Raw genomic sequence first — 24,061 nt, 5'->3', positions numbered from 1 at the left:
CGCCCAGCCTACATCAAAATTTTACCAATTTGTGCTTCTAAGGAAACTACCAGTGAAAAAAAACTTACACAATGGAAGAAAATATCTGCAAATCATTAAGTCTGATAAGATTCTAGTATCCAAAATATGAAAATAATTTTACAACTCAACAGGAAAACTCAACATAAATTTAAAATGGGCAAATGATCTGACTAGTTATTTTTCCAAAGAAGAACACAAATTGCTAACAAACACAAAAAAGATACTCAGCATTATCAGCCATCTGGGAAATGTACATCAAAACCACAATGAGATGCCGCTTCACACCCACTAGGGTGGCTATGATTAAAAAGACAGACAATAATATGAGCTAGTAATGGTGTGGTGAAATTGGAAATCTCATACATTGCTGGTGGGAATATAAAAAGATAAAGCCACTTTGGAAAACAATCTGTCAGTTCCTCAAAGAGATAAACACAGAATTAACATATGGCCTAAAAATTTCATTCATAGATGATACCCTCTAGAGAAATGAATCACATGTCCACACAAAACTTTTTACGTGAATGTTCAAAGCTCATTATTCATACTAGCCAAAAAGTGAGACAATCAAAATGTCTATCAATTGATGAATGGATAAATAAATGGGCTACAGCTGGAAGTATTGAGGAGAATATGAAATGATTTCTAAAGAATACGATGTTTCTTTTTGGAGTGATAAAAATGTTCTAATACTGATTTGTAGTGATAATTGCACACTTCCATGAATATACTAAAAAACTATTCAATTATACACTTAAAGTAAATTATATGATACACAATATGGTTTGGCTCAAACCATATATCACTCCTATCTTCACACTCAAATCTCACCTTGAATTGTAATAATCCCCATGTGTTAAGGGCAAGGCCAGATGAAGTTAACAGAATCATGAGGGTCTTTCCCATGCTATTCTTGTGATAGTGAATAAGTCTCACAAAATCTGATGGTTTTATAAATGGGAGTTCCCCTGTGCAAGCTCTCTTGCCTGCCACCATGTAAGATGTAACTTTGCTCCTCCTCTGCCTTCTGCCATGACAGTGAGGCCTCCCCAGCCATGGGGAAATGTGAGTCCATTACACTCTTTTTCTTTATAAATTACCCAGTCTCAGGTATGCCTTCATTAGCAGCATGAGAACAGACTAACACAGTATGAAAAATATATCTCAATGAAGCTATTAGAAAAAATATATACAGCTCAAACTTTGAGGACTAGAAGAGACCACATGTGAAGAGACTTTGCCTCCAGTATTTGTTACTTGAATTGTAGCCACAGACCATCTCCACTTCAGAGACTATCGAAACAAAAATAAATGATTCATACGATGACTTCGTTCTTTCTAAGACACATACTTATATAATCTATCCTGTTTTCCTTTTAAAAATCCTGTAGATAAGTTTTAGCCAAAAATATCTACTCTAAAATAGAGGTGACCATAGGCTTAAATAATCTTATTATAAAATCAATTGTCTACTTGTGAATAGGGAACAATACTTAATCATGGTAAGAATAATCAGAATTAGCCTCATGATATAAAATTCATAAGACATATCAGATACAGTGACAGAAAGACATGCATCCTCTCCAATCCTCTCAATAGTCATACAATGAAGATGAGAAAATTAGGTTTCAAAGATATTAAGTGGCTTGCCTATTCAGGGATTAGGCAGCAAAACTGGGATTTGAACCCAAGGCTACTTGTCTCTAACCTATCTTCAAGAAGGAATAAAGCTTCTACCCAGGCAATATTAATAAAAAAAGAACCACAAATATGTCCTAATATAAAATATTTGCAATTTTAGAGCTTTAAGGAAACTTAGAGAATACCTCTCTCAAATACCTCATTTTACAAATGAGACAGTATCATCTTTGCAGTCTCTGATTGGCCTTGGCTATTTCCACTACCCTCTGTTCTCCAGTATACTACTAGGCTATCTGCAAGTGTTTCCTATAGCATAAAGCAAATGAGAAATCACAGAAAAGCTGTTTCAGAAAGTCATGGATATGCTGAGTAAACCTCCCCAAATCCTTCTTTCTAGCTATTAACAATAAATAAATGTTCTTCTTACTTGCCCAGTACGTGGAATTGTAAAGAAGGGGAATGTCATACAGGATTTGTAATAATTATAGGTACTTTGAATTCTTACCTTTGTGGCCACAATAAAGATGGTATAAAGGAACATAAGATTATGCTTTGATATTGCCAGATGTTGGGTGTGCTGGAATGTAAAGATAATCGACCCCAGCAGGGTGACCTTGGAAGGGCTGAAAATAAAACACATTTTAAATCAGCAAGGAATAAATGTGATCTATCTCTATCTTTCTCAAAGAGTGCTCTGCAAAACAGTAATTTAAGAGGCCACTAATAGATGGAATGCAAAGATGAGTTTTGTTAACACACTTTAAACAGTGTTGAAAATGCTGAGTTATACAAAGTTAAATACCTTTCTTCACAGCATAAACTATAGATTTTAGAATAACCATACATATTCTGACTCTCCAACAAAAAGAGTACATTTCTATATCCAGTATTTCTGAAATCGTTTTGGCCATATAACAGTTTTTACATAAAGGATTTCAAAGTTCCATGTTCTACATCATGATCTGGAATTAGTGATTTAAAACCTTACAATGCTAAAAAACTCACAGGGTAGACTGGAGGAAAAGAAAGCCCAAATTTTTAGCATTTGCCCATTTCCATGATGTAAATACTCCCATCATGGCCAATGTCAGGTTACTCCATCGAAGAGGAGAGATGCACACAACTGGTTATCACAAAACGGTAAAAGCCACCTTCAGCACATCATTTAGCTAACTCCAGCACAGCATATTAGTTTTAGCTAATATATTAATGCTTAAATTGTAAAGCCTAAAATGAGATGCTAATCTACCAAATAAGAAGTATTACTTTATGTTATATATTTGCCACATATTTAAAGCATATCTCAGTAACAAATCATTGTCTAGCTCTCTATCTTACAAGTAAAAAAGATAAATGATAAACTCTAGGAATGACACACTGCAAAATACAACAAATCTAAAGGTTCCTATAAGCCATTTTATTAAAATTTTATTTAATTATTATAAGCTGAGGACTAAGTTCCAAACAGGGTTAGGTTTTGACAATACACCAAACCTGTATTACTTTCCTGTGGCTACTGTAATAAATTACAACAAATTCAGTGGCTTAAAACAGAAAAATTTAAAATCTGTATCACTCAGTTAAAATCGTCAGTAGGGCCACATTACCTCCAGAGACTCTAAGAAAGAATCTATTCCTTGTCTTTTTCAGGTTCTGGATCTTGCTTAACAATATGACTGGGTAACAGTCATGTTTTATTTTATTTTATTGTTTTCTTCTTTCTTTTTTTTAGTCCTCAGATCTGTTCCATCCAAACACTGTTGAAGCAAGAAACAGATCTGCAGGACCACCAAATGCACTGCCAACAGTCATGTTTTAGAACAATGGTCTCTAAACCTTTTTGATTGTGCATCTCTATTGGTTAAAAAAAAAAGTTTTATAATATTCCCAAATTATTATTACCGATTTAGAAATTATATACATGTAAAACTGTATTATAAAATGTACACAAAATTAAAAAAAAATAAGATAACATGGAAGGTTATTTTGCTACTCTTTCTCACAGTTTGTTTTCTGTACCACAGTGGCTCAATGTGTACATCGCCTTGGCATACACATCTACCATTTTGTGTTGTATTCTCTTAAGGGTTGAATCTAAGGAACAAGGATTTCATAAACAATGCATTGGAGCAAGGCCTTAGAGAAGCGGCTGAAATTTAGGGAAAAAGTCCACTTAAAACTGGAGTATGAGATTTGTTAAAAAGATTAGGATGTATTTAGAAAATTCTTATACTTCCTATATTAGTTTCCTCTAAAACTAGCAAAGAAGTTATCTGCTTCCAAAATGCAATGGTGAAATAAGCATTGGATAACAGTTATAGATATTGTCATTCCAAAAGAGAGAAAAGAGAAGGAAAAAGGTTCAGTAGTCCCAAGCCATTTCAATATCCAGAAGGGCAAATTCCATTAGGATTCAAGGCATGAGAATAATCTTCTTCGGCTTGAGGTAAATCCACATCTTCACCCTCTACATTGATGGTTCTGGTCTCTGCACCCGAATCCAACCTATGGCCTGGCCTCAGGCCTCAGGGCCAGTAGCTCCTACCATGAAGTCATTCTTCCTTTTCCAAGCATGTGTTTGTAGTTGAGCAGTTTTATCAGCCCGATTCCAGCTTGCAGAATTTTAAAAGTATGACAGCCTTCTTTCATTTAATCCCATCTTTCTCCTTTCAGTCCAAGCTGGTAGTGTTTCTTCTGATTTAGTATTTCCAAATCCCCAGTGGGTCTTCTGTGTATGCACAGCAATCCATGTCACTAGACAAAGAGAGTCTTCCACAGATCTTTCTTGGATAACCTTCTCTCTATTCCTGGCTTCTGCTATAACAACTGAATGGATCCATGAATCAAACATCCAATCCCTTCAACACTAGGAAAAGTGGTCCAGCCACACCCTTGGTCTTCTCTCCAGAGTGAATATCCCAGCCTTATGAACTTTGCAGTCCCAGTAGGCTGAGAATTTCCCAAATGTTCAAGTCCTGGCTTTGAGGGGTTTTATTTGGTTAGTAACATTCATTCCCTCAATTTAACCCTTTCCTCTTGCACTTTACTATAAGCATCAAAAATAACCATACTATAACTAGAAAACTTTGCTTGGACATTTCCTCAGCAAAAACATCCACATTCACTGATTACAAGTTATGCTTTCCACACAACTGTGGCAAACAATTGTGTGGCTAAGTTTCCACCACTGCATAACAAGGATAACCTTTCTCCAGTTCCCAAAATCATGTTCCTCATTTCCTTTGAAGTCTTCACCAGCATCTGTAACAATATTCCTACCAACATTTTGCTTATAACAATATATGTATTTTCTAAGACTATATATTTATAGGCTCTCTCTAATGTGCTCCTCACTTCCTTCGGACCCCTCATCAGAAGTGCCTTTAACATCCATAACTCTACTGTGCGCTTCAAAATTCCTCTAGCCTCCACCAATTGTCTAATCCCAGGTATTTGTTCCAGCAGCACACTACATCCTGGTACAAAAATCGGTGTTACTTTCTTATGACTACTGTAATAAATTACAACAAATTCAGTTGCTTAAAACAGAGAAATTTAAAATCAGTCTCATTCAGTCAAAATCAGAGTGTCACTAGGGCCACACTACCTCTGGAGATACTAGAAAAGAATCCATTCCTTGTGATTTTCAGCTTCTGGTGGCCACCAGCATTCCTTGGCTTGTGGCTATATCATTCTAATCACTGAGATGTGTGGTCAAATCTCCCTCTGCTTTCCTCTTAAAAGGATACATGTGACTGCATTCAGTCCCACCAGAAATCCAGGATGATTTCTTCATCTTAAGATCTTTAACTTGCAAATATGCAAAGAGCGTGTTCCCATATCAGTAACATTTCAGGTTCCAGGTGTTAAAAACCATGAGAACTTTAGAAACCATTATTCAGCCTTACTACATTTATTTACTGTAAAAATATATTTATTCAAAAAATATAGAAAGTATACTGACACATTAACAGAAGTTGTCACTAAACAATAGATTAGAAATTTCTTTTTTGTTAACATGTTCCCAAATTTTCTATTATACATATATTTTACTTCTTAAAACTTGGGGGTGAAGAAGGAAAATAAGGAAAACACTCTAAAAGAGTTACTGTGGGGACAGAGGATGACTTGTCTTTGTTTTTAGCAGGACTAGATATTTTTTAAATGAACTGGCAGCAATAAGTAATATGAAAAGGAAATTAAGAAACAATTCCATGTGCTAGCATTTAAAGAATACTTAAGAGCCAGGCATGGTGACTCATGCTTATAATTCCAGCACTTTGGGAGGCTGAAGAGGGTTGATCGCTTGAGCCCAGGAGTTTGAGACCAGTCTGGGCAATCTGGTGAAACCTGGTCTCTACAAAAAATACAAAAATTAGCTGGGCGTGGTAGCGTGTGCCTATAATGTCAACCAGTTGGAAGGCTGAGGCAGGAGAATCACTTGAACCCAGGAGGCGGAGACAGCATTGAGCCAAGATTGTACCACTGCACTCCAGCCTAGGTGACAGAGTGAGACTTCATCTCAAAAAAAAAAAAATAAAAAGTTTTAAAAGACCTAATTAAATTGAAAGGCATACCATGTTCATAAATTGGAAGACTTAAAACTGGCCAGGTTCAGTGGCTCATGCCCATAATCCCAACATTTTGAGAGTCCAAGGTGGGCAAATCACTTGAGGTCAAAAGTTTGAGACCAGCCTGGCCAACATGGTAAAACCCTATCTCTACTAAAAGCAAAAATTAGCGAGGTGTGGTGGCACATGCCTGTAATCCTGGCTACTTGGGAAGCTGAGGCAGGAGAATCACTTAAACCTAGGAGGTAGAAGTTGCAGGAAGCTGAAATCACTCCACTGCACTCCAGCCTGGGGGGCAGAGTGGGACTCTGTTTAAAAAAAAAAAAAAAAAAAAAAAAAAAAGGAACACTTAATATTGTTATATGACAGCAATAATTCCCAAAGTGATCTATGGGGTCAATGTTATCTCTATCAAAATTCTAACACAGTTTTTGTTGTTTGCCTCCTTTTTTTGTTTTGTTTTGCAGAAATGGAAAAAATTACGTAGGATTTTTATGGAAGCCTCAAATTCACACGAAATTGCCAGGGACCCTGAATGGCCAAAACAATCTTGAAAAAAAATAGGACCAAGTAAGACACACACTGCCCAATTTTGGGACTTAACTAAAAAGCTACAGTAATCAAAATGGTACGGTAGTAGCACAATGATAAACACAGAGATAACGGACTAGAACAGACAGTCTAGAAGTAAACCCATACATCTATGCTCAATTGATTTTCTAGTAAGGTGCCAAGTCTATTCAATGGGAAAAGAGTTCAATAAATGGTGCTGGGACACTGTATATCCACATACAAAAGAATGAAGGTGAACCCCTATTCATGTGCTATATAAAAATTAACTCAGGCCAGGCACAGTGGCTCACGCCTACAATCCCAGCACTTTGGGAGGCCAAGACAGGAGGATTGCTTGCATTCAGCAGTTTGAGACTAGCCTAGGTGACATAGGAAGGCTCCATCTCTACAAAAAATAAAAAATTACCTGCGTATGGCAATGTATGCCTGTAGTCCCAGCTACTGAGGAGGCTGAGACGCGAGGGACTGCTTGAGGCTGGGAGGTTGAAGCTGCAGTGAGCTGTGACAGGGCCACTGCATTTAGCCTGGGCAACAGAGTGAAACCTTATCTCAAAAAAAAAAAAAATTAACTCAAATGGATCTATGAGCTAAATATAAGATAACTCTTAAAACACAGGATAAAATCTTCATGACTTTAGATTTGGCAATGGATTCTTCTTGACATCAAAAGCATAAGAAACAAGAAAATACAGTGATGTTGGCAAGATGACCAACTACAAGCTCCTAGCACTGCCCCCGCTCTCCGCCCCCCACCAAAACAAACAATGAATAACAACTACATTTTGATGAAAATAACTAAAGGAGAGTACCAGAATACAGTAAAGGAGTAGAAGCAACTTTTAACAGCACTTAAACCCAGTATGGCCATAGAGGGATGGGAAGAAAAGACCTTGTCTCCACCACTACTTCCCCTGACAGGTTCAGCTTGAAACCAGGAGAAACTTCTCCCTTCCAGAAAATGGTAAAAAACAGAACCCCAACAACTCTCATCCACGGTCTGCACCACTGTGTATTTCTTCAGTCCTCCGCAGGTATTGAGCCCAGCTGAAAGAACTGCCCAGAGTCCATATGGCTGTGCTCACCCCAAGGAAGAATCCTACAGCTCCCTCATCTTCTGTAGCCCTACCTGCTGCTGTGCTACACCATCTTGAAAGCAGAGCCACTCTGGGAGTGCATCCTGCTCTGCAGGCAAATAGCTACTATACCCTTCCATCCCTGAGGTTTTGTTGTCACTGCACCATGCCTGTCTGGTGACCTGCCATCCTCAAGCCTATCTGCTACAGTGCCCTACCCCTGGGCTCAAGCTGCTATGGAGCCACTCCATCCCCTGCATCCCAGTTGCTTCTGTGTCCTACTCCTCAGGGTCTAAGCTAATGCAGCACTTCACCTTCTGAGAAATAAGGGCTTTGGCCAAGCAGACCAGTCACACCTCTGGCACCTGAACCAAAGCAGCACCTGGGCTGACATGACATCCCACCTCCCAGGGAACCCGAGCACTGGTCTAGCCAAGCAGTTGATCCCCCTTGGCACCCAAAACATGCAGTGCCCCACATCCCAGGGAAATGGAGCATTGGTTGAGCTGAATCACCCTGTCTTCCAGGTAGAAGAGATGCAACACCCTACTTCTATACAGCTGGACTAGTCCCCAGAGTCTAACCTGCTGAGGCATCCCATCTCCTGAGAGAGTAGAGTTGTCATTATGCTACTTCCTGTCCTCCAGGGCCCAGGACACTGCTACGCTCCACCATTACTGGGTAACTGTTGTTGCTGCACCTGGCCTCACAAAACTTGGTCCTCTGCCATGTACTACCAGCCCACGGTCAAGTCCCCACTGCACAGTGCCTCATGCCCCAGAGCCTGAGTTTCTGGTGTAAACTCTTGACTCTGGGACTCTTGCTCTCTAGGGCTCAGGCCTCTGGGGCACTCCTTCTTCTCCAGGTATGCCAATTCTGCACCCTGTCCCCAAGATCAGAGTCACAGCTATACCCTTTCCCCCTAGGAACAAGCTGCTGTGGTACACCTCAGCATCACAAACCCTAGTTTTGTGGCCAATCTGCATCTACTCAGATCTCATAGAGTAAATGTGCAGCCCAAGTCCCAGGTGCTACAATAGTTTCAAGAGACCCTGAGCTCAGCACATTGGTTCCACAGCCAATCCAAGCATGCACCCGGCAGCCCAGCACGGCTGTGGCTTTTAAAACTTGGGGGTAAAGAAGGAAAATAAGGAAAACATGCTAAAAGAGTTACTGTGGGGAGAGAGGACGACTTGACTTTGTTTTTGGCAGAACTAGATTTTTTTTTAAATGAACTAGCAGCAGTAAGCAATAAGAAAAGAAAATTAAGAAACAATTCCACATACTGGCGTTTAAAGAATACCTAAGGGCTGGGCGTGGTGACTCATGCTTGTAATTCCAGCACTTTGGGAGGCTGAAGAGGGTGGGTCACTTGCGCCCAGGAGTTTGAGACCAGCCTGGGCAACCTGGTGAATCCTGGTGGGCCTGCGAGCCATGTCAGACCAGACACCGAGAAGGATCCCCTCAACTAGGGTCCCTCCCACTGTTGGGAAAACAAGAACTGGAGAAGCCCAAAAGTCCTTGCAACTGAGGATCCTAACAACTCATGCTGCCAGTACTGGTGCCACAAACTCTTAAAGCTTAAGCCACTTAGACACCCTAAGTCATCATTGACATTGATTATAGTTAAAGAAGGTGCACAGAAACTACATCAGTGTGCCAACTCAGAACAAGAGCCACCAATACCTGCCCAATTGGTACATACAGGTGAAAGCCTTCCCTACGAAAACCACTCTGTAAAGTTTGGAATAGGAGATTGTTCCACCAGATGTGCAGATATAAATGCTGGGACACACAAAATATGAAAAAACAAGGAAATGTGACACCACAAAAGAAACACAGTAAATGTAAGATTCAAGCCGGGTGCAGTGGCTCACACCTGTAATCCCAGCACTTTGGGAGTCTGAGGCAGGCGGATCAACTGAAGTCAGGAGTTCAAGACCAGCCTGGCCAACATGCTGAAATCCCATCTCTACTAAAAATACAAAAATTAGCTGGGCATGGTGGTGCATGCCTGTAATCCCAGCTTCTAGGGAGGCTGAGGGAGGAGAATCCCTTGAACCCAGGAGGCGGAGGTTGCAGTGAGCCGAGATAGCGCCACTGCACTCCAGCCTGGGTGACAGAGCAAGACTCCATTCCAAAAAAAAAAAAAAGCAAGATCTAACTACATGCTGAATAAAAGATATACAACTAAGTCCTCAATTAATATCATTGATAGGTTCTTAGTAATTGCAACTTTAAACAATGCACAGTATAACAAAGCCAATTTTAGAATAGGTTAGTTGATATATACAAGAGTTAACTTCCTATCACATACAGTATATAGTTTCACTTAAATTGGCAGTTTCCAAGAAACTACAAACAATAGTCAGTGAGGACTTACTATACTATGTAAATAGTAAGCACAAGAAAGTTTCAAAGCTTCAAAGCAAAGAATATCACAGAGATAAAGGATATTTCATAACAATAAAAGAATCAATTCATCAAAAAGATATAAATATGAATGCTTTAAAATACATGAAACAAAATTTTAAAAATAGACAATTCCAGAACCATAGTTGAAGATTTTAGTATTCCTCTCTGATAGAACTAAAGAAAAAAGATCAGGAGAGAACACAGATGATATGGACAACACCATCAAGAATATACATTCTTTTCAAGTGCACATGGTATATTCACCAAGATAAACCATATGCTGGGCTGTAAAACAAATCCTAACAAATTTAAATGCATTAAAATTATATACAGTATGTCTTTGACTATTAGTGATCAACAGAACAAGGCAAGGCCTTATCTGACAAGGCCTTATCTGCTCTTACTTCTATTCAATAATGTGCCAGTGCTAGCCATTGCAAGAAAGCGAAAAAAGGGGTAGGGGGAGGAAAGCATAAAGGGAAGAAATAAAACTGTCTCTGTTTGCACACGATATTAATACAAATCTTAAAAGAAGCTACAAAAACTGCTCGAACTAATAAGTAATACAAAGTTAAAGTATATATAAGTAAATTGTATTCCTGTATATTAGTAGCAATTGGGAGATAAATGTTTTAATTCCATTTATGTCAAAATATGCAAAATACTTATGAATAAATTTAACAAGACACGCAAAGCCTCTATACTGAAAACTACAAAATATTTTTTAAAACCTAGATAAAATTAAGATACATACGATGCTCATATATCAGAAGTTTTTACATGTCTAATATCTCACTTTTTCCCAAAGTGATATCTAGATAAAGTACAATCACAATAAAACTGCAGTTGACTTTTTATAGAAATTTTTAAGCTGATTTCAAAATCTGTATGCAAATGCAAAGAACCTGGAATAGCCAAACCAATTTAAAAAACAAATGAAAATAAAAAACTGGGAGACTCTCACTACTATAAGGTTACAGTAATCAAAAGTATGTATTGGCATTAGGATGGGCTTTTAGATCAATGAAAAAGGATACAGAGGCCAGAAATAGATTCATTAATTTTTATTTTTTTAGTAGAGACAAGGTTTCACCATGTTGGCCAGGCTGCTCCCAAACTCCTGGCCTCAAGTGATCTGCCCGCCTCAGCCTCCCAAAGTGCTGGGATTACAGGCATCAGCCACTGTGCCCAGCCTAACCAAATCTTTTAACTTCTCTAAGCCTTGATTTTCTAACCTGTGAACTAGAAAATAATACCTACTTCTCAGGTTTGTTGTGAGGCTTAGTGATAGCACATATTTTTTAAAGTACCTACACCTGGCATACGGCACCTGGCTCAAAAAAACAGCTTAGGATTCCAGATTCAATTTCACAGCCTGGACAACATAGGGAAACCCCGTCCATTAAAAAAAAAAAAAAAAAAAAAAAAAAAACTTTTCAAATTAGCCAGGTATGGTGGCATGCGCCTGCAGTCCCAGCTACTAGGGAGGACTGCTTAAACCTGGGAAGTCAAGGTTCCAGTGAGCCATAACAGCATGACTGCACTCGAGCCTAGGTGACAGAGAGACCCTGTCTCAAAAAAAGCCAATTTCAATTTCACTTATTTCCATTAACACTGATTTTATACACTATTCCGAAGACTTTACTTTGGAGTATATTGTGCTCTACCAAGTTCCTTACCTACAGTAAGCATTCAACAAATATGCACTGAATGGATACATGAAAAAATGTCATAGGAATGCAAAAGTATTTGGTGGTAGATATGTGAACTTTTACAGACACACACAGACACACAGTCACATGCTGCATAACAATGTTTGGGTCAATGAGGGATGGCATATTTGAAGGTGGTCGCATAAAATTGTAATAGAGCTAAAAAACCCTATTGACTAATGATGTAGCAGCTGTAACACTGAAGCATAATTAGTTATGTGTTTGTAGCGATGTTGGTGTTAACAATTCTACCACACTGCTAGCCATATACAAATCTAGCATATACAATTATGTACAGTATATAATACTATATTTTTAACTTTTATTATAGACTAAAGGATACATGCACAGGTTTGTTACAAGGGTAAACTGCATGATGCTGAGGCCTAGGGTTCCAACAATCCCATCACTCAGGCAATAAGCATAGTTTCCAACTTGCGGTTGTTCAGGCCATGCCCGTCTTCCTCTCTCCCCCATCCAGTGATCCCCACTGTCTATTGTTCCCATCTTTATGTTCATGTATATTCAGTGTTAAGCTCCCACTTGTGAGAACATGCTGTACTCGGTTTTCTGTTCTTGTTGTTATGACACTTAGGATAATGGCCTCTACTCCATCCATGTTGCTACAAAGGACATGATTTTGTTCTTTTTTATACTTGTACAGTATTCCATGGTGTATATGTACCACATATTCTTTATCCAATTCACTGCTCGTGGGCACTTAGGTTACTTCCATGTCCTTGCTATTGTGAACAGTGCTGCAGTGAACATACAGGGACATGTGTCTTTTTGGGAGAATGATTTATTTTCCTTTGGGTACACATTCATCAGTGGGATTTCTGGGTTGAATGGTAGTTCCATTTTAAGTTCTTTGAGAAATCTCCCAACTGCCTTCCACAGTGGCTGAATTAGCTTGCATTCCCACCAACAGTGTGTAAGCATTCCTTTGTCTCTGCAGCCTCACCAACTTCTATTGTTTGACTTTTTAATAACTGACATGAGAGGGTATCTCATTGTGGTTTTGATTTGCATATATCTCATGATTAGTGATGTTGAGCACTTTGTCATGTTTGTTGGTCACTTGTATGTTTTCTTTTGAGAAGTGTCTGTTCATGTTATTTTCCCAATTTTAATTGGATTTTTTTGGTGTTTGCTGGTTAAGTTCCCTACAGGGGAACTTATTCTGGATATTAGACCTTTGCCAGAAGCATAGTTTGTAAGTATTTTCTCCTGTTCTGTAGCCTGTCTACTCTTGGTGATTTTTTTTTTTTTTTTTCAGTTCCCTCTCAGGATGTGTCTGTTGGTCATTTCTTTTGCTGTGCAGAAGCTCTTTAATAAATTCCCACTTGTCAATTTTTGGTTTTGTTGCAATTGCTTTGGGGGACTTAGCCATAAATTATTTGCCAAAGCCTATGTCAAAAAGGGTATTTCCTAGGTTTTCTTCGAGGATTTTTATAGTTCGAGATCTTACATTTAAATCTTTAATCTATCTTGAGTTAATTTTCATATATGGTAAGAGATAAGGGTCCATTTTCAATCTTCTGCATATGGCTAGACAGTTATCCAAGCACCACTTACTGAATTAATAGTGCCTTTCCCACTGTTTACTGTGCAGCTTTTGTCGAAGATGAGATCGTTGCAGGTGTGCAGGTTTTATTTCTGTGTTCTCTATTCTGTTCCCCTGGTCTGTGAGTCTGTTTTTGTACCAGGCTGTTTTGATTACTTTAGTCTTATAGTATAGTTTGAAGTCTGGCAACATGATGTCTCCAGCTTTGTTTGAGTACATAATACTTGATAATGATCATAAGTAACTACATTACTGGTTTATACACTGTACTTTTTCTTTTTTTTTGAGAGGGGGTCTCACCTTCAGAGCCCAGGCTAGAGTAGAGTAGCTTGATCACAGCTCCCTGTAACCTCCCAGACTCAGGAATCATCCCACCTCAGCCTCCCGAGTAGCTGGGACTACACTGCCACCACACCCAGCTCATGTTTTTTGTAATTTTTTGTAGAGACAGGATTTCATCATGTTGCCCAGGCTGGTCTTGAACTTCGGGGCTCAAGCCACCTGCCTGCCTCAGTCTCCTATAGTAATAGCATTACCAAAATGAGTCACTGCACCTAGCCTCTTTCTATTATTTTTTTTTTTTTAAAGTGAACCATAAAGCAGCCTCAGTCAGATCCTTCAGGAAATAATCCAGAAGAAGGCATTGTTATTATAAGAGATGAAAGCTCCATGTGTGCTACTGCCTCTAAGACCTTTAAGTGGGACAAGATGTGGAGGTGGAAGATGATGATATTGAAGATCCTGACCCTGTGTAGGCCTAGGCTAATGTGTGTGTGTCTTCATTTTTAACAAAAAAAAAAGTTTAAAAAGTAAAAAACAACAAATCTTAAAAATAGAAAAATACTCATAGAATAAGAATACAAAGAAAGAAAATTTTTTGTACAACTGTATAATGCATTTGTGTTTAAGGTAAGTGTTACTACAAAAGCTTCAAAGAGTTTTTAAAAATTTTAAGTTTATCAAGTAAAAATATTACAGTTAGAAGGAATAAAATCTAGTATTTGGTGGCACAAAATGGAGACTATAGTTAACAATAATTTAATGAACGTTTCAAAAAAACCAAGTGTGGAATTAGAATGTTCCTAATACAAAGAAATGATAAATGCTTGATGTGATAGATACCCCAATTACCTTGATGTCATTACACATTGTACGCCTGGTTCAAAATATCACATGTACCCCATAAATATGTACTATATGTATCCAAAATAAGTAAAAATAAAAAATTTTAAAAATAAGTAAAGAGAATTTTTTTTAAGTTACAGTAAGCTAAGGTTATTATTAAAATTTTTTCTATAAATTTAGTATTGCCTAAGTGTACAGTGTTTATAAAGTCTACAGTAGTATACAGTAATGTCTTAGGTCTTCACTTACCACTTGCTGAATGCCTCACAGAGAGTAACTTCCAGTCCTGCCCCCTTCATTCTTGGTAAGTACCTCATACAGGTATACCATTTTTTATCTTTCATACCATATTTATATCACACCTGTTCTGTTTAGATGTGTTTAGATATACAAATACCTACCATTATGTTAAAATTGCCTACAACATTCACTACAGTAACATGTTGTAAAGATTTGTAGCCTAGGAGAAATAGGCTATACCATATAGCCTAGGTGTGTAGTATGCTATACCATCTAGATTTGTGCAAGTGCACTTGATAACATTCATACAATGATGAAATGACACATTTCTTAGAACATATCCCCATCGTTAAGCAACACATGACTATATACATAAACACAAACCATCATAATGAATCAATGATCAATCTCACTTGACCCAGCTGTTGAAAATTCATACAGTCATCTAGTATGTTTTATCTATTATGTGCTAGGTGCTTGGGACACAAGAGCACTCAAACAAGACAAAAATCTCTGGCATTTTATATTCTTTGAAGGGTGGGAAGAAGAGCCAAGGGGAGAGGGAATAAACATAATGATCAAGTAAATTATAAAACATGTTAGAAGGTGATAAATGTTGTAGAAAAAAGTAAAGAAGGAGGTGTTGCAATTTTAAGCAAGGTAGTCCTCAGGAGAAGGAAACATTGAGAAAATACTTTGAGCAAAGTAGTTAGCCATCTAAGAAAAATCATTCCAGGTAGTGATAAAAGCTAGTGTTAAACCAGACCATACTTGACTTGCTCAAGCATAGAATGAGCAAGGGAGATAATAGCAAGATATGAAATCAAAGCAATCTGGAAAGGAGGAAAGGCACACCTTGGAGGGCCTTATAGACCATTTCGAGGAGTCAATGCAAGGTCTTGAACAAAGTAGAAACATAATTTGATTTTAGCTATAAAAGTCAAAAAAAATGTTTTATGGAAGGTGTTTCAAGGCATATACTCAAAATGAGAAAAATCCCCCCTGAATATCATGAATATCTTATTTATAATTTATCTTTAATCAAAGCCTCCTTTGTTCTATTTCTAACTACTTCATTCAAGCTTAAAGGGGTACTTTCCAATATCCTGGAATTTGTTAGTTCACGCAAATGTACTTCGTCACTCATACTGCCTTTCACAACCTTCTTCTTTTTTTTTTTTTTTTTTTTTTTTTGAGACAAGAGTCTGGCTCTGTCACCCAGGTTGGAGTGCAGTGGTGTGATCTCAGTTCACACCAACCTCTGCCTCCCAGGTTCGAGTGATTCTTGTGCCTCAGCCTCTCAAGTAGCTGGGATTATACGGTAGGTACGTACCATCATGTCCAGCTAGTTTTTGTATTTTTAATACAGATGGGGTTTCACCATGTTGCCCAGGCTAGTCTTGAACTTCTGAGCTCAGGCAATCTGCCCGCCTCGGCCTCCTAAAGCGCTAGGATTACAGGCATGAGCCACCTCGCCCAGCCTCAACCTTCATTTTTAATCCATTTATAATCTATTTTTAAACCAATTTAAATTAGAAAACGAGCTTATTTTTATATTAAGTCTTTCCTCATCTTGCTTATTATAGCCAACATTCTCTAAGTCTTTTCCTTCTTGAATTATGAGAACAGTAACTATATTTCTCTTCTTCATTTTTAAGTGTATCAGAAATATATCTGTGACTTTTTTAAGACTGAGTCTTGGTCAGGCGCAGTGGCTCATGACTGCAATCCCAGCACTATGGAAGGCCAAGGCGTGTGGATCACCTGAGGTCAGGAGTTTGAGACCAGCCTGGCCAACATGGTGAAACTCCACCCCTCTAAAAATAAAAAAATTAGCCAGGCGTAGTGGCAGGCACCTGTAATCTCTGCTACTCGGGAGGCTGAGTCAGAAGAACTGCTTGAACCTGGCAGGCGAAGGCTGCAGTGAGCCGAGACCATGCCATTGCACTCCAGCCTGGATGACAAGGGCGAAACTCCATCTCAAAAAAAAATAGACTGAGTCCAGCCAAGCACAGTGGCTCATTATGTAATCCCTGCCCCTTGGGAGACCGAGGAAGAAAGATCACTTGAGGCAAAAATTAAGACCAGCCTGGGCAACATAGCAAGATCCCATCTCTACAAAAATAAAAATACTGTCTGGGTGTGGTGGTTCACATCTGTAATCCCAGCACTTTTGGAGGCCAAGGTACAAGGACTGCTTGAGCCCAGAAGTTCAAGACCAGCCTAGGCAACATAGTGAGATGAGACCCTGTCTCTACAAAAAATTTTAAAAATTAGCAGGGCACAGTGGCAGATGCCTGTAGTCCTAACGACTCAGGAGGCTGAGATGGAAGGGTCACTTGAGCCCAACGCATCACTGTATTCTAGCCTGGGTGACAGAACAAGACCCTGTCTCAAAAAAAAAAAAAAAAAAAAAATACAAAAATTAGCCAGGCATGATAGCACACACCTGTAGTACCAACCATTAATATGTGAGAGGCTGAAGTGGAAGGATCGCTTGAGCCCAAGAAGTAGGCTGCAGTGAGCTCTGACTACACCATTGCACTCCAGCCTGGGTGACAAGAAAGAGAATCTGTCTCTTAAAAAAATTAATAAATAAGAATGAGTCAGTGTCTTCGGAGAACAGATTTTCTTAAATAGATGCAAAAGGCAGTCTGCATCACACAATGGGTTATTTCTCTAATCGTTTTCTTATTTTTATCTGTAATTAAGCGCAACTGTCATTTTTTTAAAGCAACTCAAAGGACTTTATGATAATGTATTGATTTGTTCCCATAAGCTCGACATTTTACTATCAAAACTATGTACATAAACTGAAATCTGGATGTCACAGTCATTGATGAAAAAGCCAAGAGCCTATCACCAATTCATTTCCATCCAGAGATGTCTATTCTGATGTAGTTTTCACTTCATAAATATATACTCTACCCACAAGTCTACTGTAATCTAGAGGTCTTTGTTTGGTTTTATTTTGTAAGGAGAGAAACCCACAGAGAAGGAAAACATATGTTTTAAACTACATTTGAGAGAGCAGACTTTTTAAAAGAATAAAATTTGCTAGTTCTCTTCCCATTATCATTACTATTTATTTTTTCAGCTATATTCCATCCACATTTAAAGTCCCCAAAATGTTCTTAAAAAGAAAGTTGGTAAGATCTAAGGATAAACATGTAGGTCTCAGTATAATTTATATCAACTTACTATGACATCTTCAGCCATTCATCACCTTCTGGTTTCCAATCTCCTTTTACCAACCTCTCAAAATTCGTTATAATGGCACCACCTGCACCTAAAAATACAAAAATAAAACAAAAATAGCCAAATTTTCTTGAAAAAAATATTTAAAAAGAACCATAATTCTATCACCTGATAAAAAATTCCAAGAGGATTTCCAAAATATAATTCTTGGGAAGCAGAAGAAAGCTGCCTCGTATATTTAGAGTACTAAAACAACTGCAATTCCTCTCTTTCACCAGCATGGCAACTGTCTATTGTACTCTAATTAAGGTTAAAATTGGGACCTCAGGCACAAAGGTATGGCTAGAGGTTCATTTTAGAACTGAAAAATAAAATCTTCTGCTTTATCATTTCCTTTCCTGATATGACTGGTTTTAGGTGCAGTATATTGTAAAAGGGGGTTAGAGAAATTTGTTAAATTCCTACATACAAAACAAAAAGGCAAGTGATGCAAAGTTCAGTGATCATGAACCCATAGTCAATCATATTTACTATTTCTCATAATTCTGAAAGAAAAAAAAACACACAGAAAAGAGCAGTATTTTTTATTCACATGTGCCACATAATTTCTTATGTAAACTTATTTATTTACAGTGGCACTATATCTTAATTAACTATAAATCTTTCTGGTTCTGGGGATCTTAATCCAACCAATCATAAAAATTTTCTATTATAAGACAGGCTCAAAATAATGGCTTATGACTAGTACTAGTTTTGAATTAACTTTACTAGCCAATAGAAACAAGGTTTTTACTTTCCAGAAGTCTGTTATTAAAATATTATTTATGTAACTAGAGAACTGTTCAGTAGTGGTATTAATAATACACCAATAAGAGAGTATTTATGAACACATATTGTTAATATTACCTCGGGCCCATCCAATAGCTATCATGACTATCCAGCCATTTTTGTAATAGCTATTAGCATGTGTGACTCCACCAACTATTTTCCAAGTTCTGGTCACCTCCTTCATTCCTGAAGCCAGTAGTTGAACAGGTAGATGTGAATACCCCTGGGAAACTAGGTCATGTGGACAAAAAAATGTAATATACCTGAAAATAAAATTTGAACATTTTAATATATGAATGGAGTCAGAAGAACAGAAATTACAATCCAACCTAACAGCAATAACAATTTGGCAAAACACAACAAATGGAACTTTCCATATAAACATTTAACTTGAATTTAATAAAACCACTGCTTGGGTAGGGAGTTAGTTTTTCAAATCACATGAAACATATGTCATTTGCCAAAAAGTCATGATCAGAGGAGAATGTGAATTTTGGACTTCTGAATACTTTATAGATATATGAAATATGTAGTGAGTTCTTAATTTGTGCCTATATCATTCTAGAAGTTAAATGCTGAATCCAGTAACCAAACAAATGTATAATCACTCCAAGGATAGGGACTCCTACACAATGTCTTTGTCCTCTGGGAAAATTAATTAGAGAAAGGCCCTTTGGTAACAGCAAGGACTACAATTCAACCCCAACTAACATATTCACCTGTGCCCCATTGTGCAGCTCATAAACTGCAATCTATACAAAGATATATGACGGCTCACAAGGAGGCAGATCCGTATTATGAAAAAATATATTTCCATACAGCTGAAAGAATTTGAAGCTTGTTCTTTAATTTAGTTCACTAAGTTTAAGTTTTAACCAAATTAAATTGTGATTAAAAATAATTCATCCCATCTCTGGTAAATTATTTTTTTAAACTTAATTTGTTTTAAGCATCTGTTCAAACACTAGCAGTAAGATCTACTGGAAAACATACTGCTTTTTTTGTTCCATTCCCAAAATACTCTGGCAGACAATTTTGTGCTTAAAGTAGAACATATCTTCTTTCTAATGGGATGATATAAAACTCATGGCATGAAAGAATATATCTCTTGGCCGGGCGCGGTGGCTCAAGCCTGTAATCCCAGCACTTTGAGAGGCCGAGGCGGGTGGATCACGAGGTCAAGAGATCGAGACCATCCTGGTCAACATGGTGAAACCCCGTCTCTACAAAAATACAAAAAAAAAAAAAAAATTAGCTAGGCATGGTGGTGCGTGCCTGTAATACCAGCTACTCAGGAGGCTGAGGCAGGAGAATTGCCTGAACCCAGGAGGTGGAGGTTGCGGTGAGCCGAGATCGCGCCATTGCACTCCAGCCTGGGTAACATGAGTGAAACTCCGTCTCAAAGAAAAAAAAAAAAAAGAAAGAATATATCTCTTTTAAAAGAAGCTATCAATCTTACTGTAATTCATAATTCATAAAGTCAGAATCTTCAATGTTCATGAAATATGAAATGTTTGCCAAAATATTGCTTCAGCAACTACATAAAAAGATACAATAATTTGTTTAGCCTAAAGCACGCTTTCTTCCTCATCTCCACTTACCAATTCCTTCCTATTCTTCAAGGTCCCACTCAGATATTACCATAGTCATTGACTTTGGGAGTTTTGTTTTATTTCATCATCTCAGCTCAGACAATATTCTAATGGCTCTGTATAACAAAATCAATTGGTTCCTATGCCTAAAAATAGCTCTTTAGACATTTTTCTTTATAATATAAAGGCTGTAATGCTCATAATAAATTATAATAGTTCTTAGATGACAGGAATCATTCATCTTGTTACCCTCTAACCTAAAACTCAGCATGATGAAAAGTAGCCCTGAATTAAATCATTTATTAGCAGTCAATCTGGAGACAAAATATGAAATATATCAAATCAAGGAATTAGTTGATAATGAAAGAGTATGAGAAAGAAGAATAAACTATCTGAGAGTAGTAAAAAGATTTCTGAAAACTATTTGTATGGCTTTCATATTTTACATGTTTATATAAGATTTTTTAAAACAACTAGTTTGATTTAAAATTTTTATACATTCATGGAAAATTTGAAAGCCTCTGTATACTTCTCTCTTTGAACATAGACTAATTTCTAAGAAGTTGGTTAGGTAATGCAGGAACAGTATATACACTCAATTTTTAAATGTATTTTTAATAAAATAAAAATATTTTTGTAATCTATTATAGATTACATTAAGGGGGATTTGTTTTCACCTTAGCAGTACTTAGTGCCCAAAAGTAAAATATTCAAAAAACAACAAAAAGAATATACAATTGACCTCATTTTCATTCCTTACACTGAGCCTAACTTTAACGTGAGTTGACAACTTATACTATTACAACAGCAGTCTTCAACTTTTACATTCAACTATGTGACATTATAGCATAAGACATAAAATTTGCAATCATTGCAACTCTTCTATTTAATCAGATCTTTCTAAAGCATACCTATAATAAGCTAACATTTTTTAACAAAAAAACTGTTTTCATTTGAGAGTTCAGTAGGCACGGCGCAAAAGTACAATTGTTTATTGTGCTCAGCAGACTTACAAGTAAACATATCAGACCAACTGCACCCTGAACAACCATTCCTGCTCTATAACAAATTTGTTTTTTTTAATGTTATCTTTACTGTACTTTAGATTCTGAGGTACATGTGTAGATCATGCAAGATTGTTGCATAGGTACATTCATGGCAAAGTGGTGTGTTGCCTCCATCCCCCCATCTATGCCACCATCACCTATACCTGACATTTCTCCCCACATTATCCCTCCCCTACTCTCCCTCCCACTACAAATTAGCTTTTTAAAATTCTTCTAATAAACCCCTCAACCAATACTTATTAGGTAATCACCTTGTAACTTCTTCTGTAAATATAATTTCACCTTTAATTAAACTTGTCATATCTAAGGTAACTTTAACTTGTAAAGTGCCTAAAGAAAACACACTGGAAAAAGAAAGAAGAAATGGAATGAGAAAACACTTGATTTCTCATACATTTAACTGGTATAGGTTAAGTTAATGGAGAGAAAATAATAACAAAAGACTAAAAGTCTCAAACGGGATACAAACAAGATCCTAGGCCACTAACAAATGAAATCTCAACCAGTTTGAGAAAAAAATGAGAGTGGAATTTAGGTTAATACAAAAAGTTGCGCAGAGAGAAGCTTCCCAGGCTTAGTCACTGAGAACTAACTCTGTTTTCACTCTACTATCAATTCCACTCCTCTATGAAAGACAGCATCACTTACCTAAGCCAAAACACAATGATAAACTAAATACTGTTTATGTTAGTCAAATATGACAGCTTTTTTCTTGCTCTTATCACTCTAACAAATTAACAATTTTTGTACATGCTTTGAAAAATACAGACAGAATGACACCTATAAAATGATACTTTTTGTTGTATTTTTTCTCATCTAAATGTAGTCTCATTTACACAGATGTGCCATATATAGTAACTGATACTTGGAAGTTTAAAAATATATATACTGGGGCACAAAAGTATTTAAAAATTATAAAATCTTAATTTCCCCAGAAACAGCTTTAAAAAAAAAAAAAGAAAGAAAAACCTGTGAAAGTGTATGCTGTCTTCCAAATACTATGACATACCAAGTTATTGTTTTTCTTTGCCAGTAGATGGTGCTAATTTCCAGATGTATACATTATGAGCTATTATACTAAAGATGACCTTGCTTGCTTGTTTAAAACATTTCTAACACCATTTTATCTCTCAAATTAAAATCAAATGAAGCAGAGACTGTTCTAAATATGGAAACTGTAAAAAAGAAAATAGTAAAATATACTAAGTCTTTAAGACAGCATCATTTTTTATATTTAAGGATCCCTGAGAACGGAAATAACGTTCCTGTTTCTAAAGTACAAAATAATATACTATGTAAGTACAGGTTAAAGGACTAGATACCCCAGGTTTGAATCCCAGCTTCAGCTATGCAGTACCTGTGACACCTTAGGCAAGTTATTAACCCCTCTATGCCTCAATTACATGTTCTTTAACATGTAATTGAATAAAATAATACCTACTTCACAGAGTTCTTCTCAGGTTTAAGTGAAATAAGTAAAACACTTAGAAACTGTCTGGGACACACAATAAATACTACGTAAGTAATTGTTATTATTGTTGTTTTATAATGCCTAACAAAACACCTAGAACCAATAAAAATGCTATCAACAAACAAAATAAAGATAGAAATATAATGGACTATACAGAAGGAAGGTATGTTCTATGGCTACAGACAAACACAGATGAATCTTAGTAACGTAATGCTGAAAACAAATCTTAGCTTTTTTATGTAGTTTTAGCATATGTTTATATCCATAAACAATATAGTTCTTGAAAGCTTTATAAATAGAATCATATGTACTTTTCTGTTTAAGTTCTATTCCTGAAATGTATTCTTATTATGTGTGGTTATAATTTTAATTTTCACCAGTCTTTACCATAACAGAATTCATGTGTCATAATTTATCCGTTGACAGAGAGTTGTTCCTAGTTTTCCCTATCATAAACAGCGTTTCTAAAAGCATTCTTGTATATATCTGTACATAAGCAACATTTTTTTCTTGGTATATGCTTAAGAGATTTATTTTAGGAAAGTAATTCTTAAACTCTATTACATAATATCATTATATTAGTATCCATCTGTTTTCTTCTGTGGATGAGCACTTTTATTGCTTCTAGTTATTTCACTGGGCATCATGAAGTTAAAGATAATGGTTACCTCTGAAGGCAGAAGAAAGGAGATGGAATGGGAGGAGACCACAGAAGGGACATAAAAACTAATGGTAAGGGTTCTGAAAGATGGTAGTGGCTACACAATTCTTTATTTTGAGCTCTTCAAACTCCCATAAAAACACACAAAGCAATAAGATAGGAAAACCAAAATCCCACGCACAATAATTGACTCTTGAACAACATGGGGGTTAGGGGTCCCAACCCCTATGCAGTCAAAAATCCACATATAGGTACATATATACCATGGAATATTATGCAGCCATCAAAAATGATGAGTTCGTGTCC

At 37.0% G+C, this 24,061-nt stretch overlaps 1 protein-coding gene and 1 pseudogene across 2 annotated transcripts in view; one reads left to right on the top strand and one right to left on the bottom strand.

Annotated features, from left to right (window-relative positions):
• The window catches only part of TMEM38B (transmembrane protein 38B), a 58,957-nt gene that overhangs the window by 17,885 nt on the left and 17,011 nt on the right, over positions 1-24,061 (bottom strand). Inside the window, exons 3-5 of one of the 2 annotated variants that reach the window (XM_032240274.1) lie at positions 19,043-19,227; positions 18,140-18,227; positions 2,168-2,285 (exon numbers count right to left, since the gene is read on the bottom strand). In XM_032240274.1, coding sequence (XP_032096165.1) covers positions 2,168-2,285; positions 18,140-18,227; positions 19,043-19,227 — 391 coding nt within the window. Of the gene's footprint in view, positions 1-2,154; positions 2,286-18,139; positions 18,228-19,042; positions 19,228-24,061 lie in introns of both variants that reach the window. The other variant, XM_032240275.1, reaches the window with a different exon arrangement.
• The window catches only part of LOC116524594, an 8,675-nt pseudogene continuing 5,439 nt past the window's right edge, over positions 20,826-24,061 (top strand).

The sequence above is a fragment of the Sapajus apella genome, unplaced genomic scaffold, assembly GCF_009761245.1.
Source record: "Sapajus apella isolate SASKATOON/1434 unplaced genomic scaffold, GSC_monkey_1.0 scaffold46, whole genome shotgun sequence".
NCBI classification, from domain to species: domain Eukaryota; kingdom Metazoa; phylum Chordata; class Mammalia; order Primates; family Cebidae; genus Sapajus; species Sapajus apella.
This window is presented reverse-complemented; position numbering and strand designations above follow the sequence as displayed.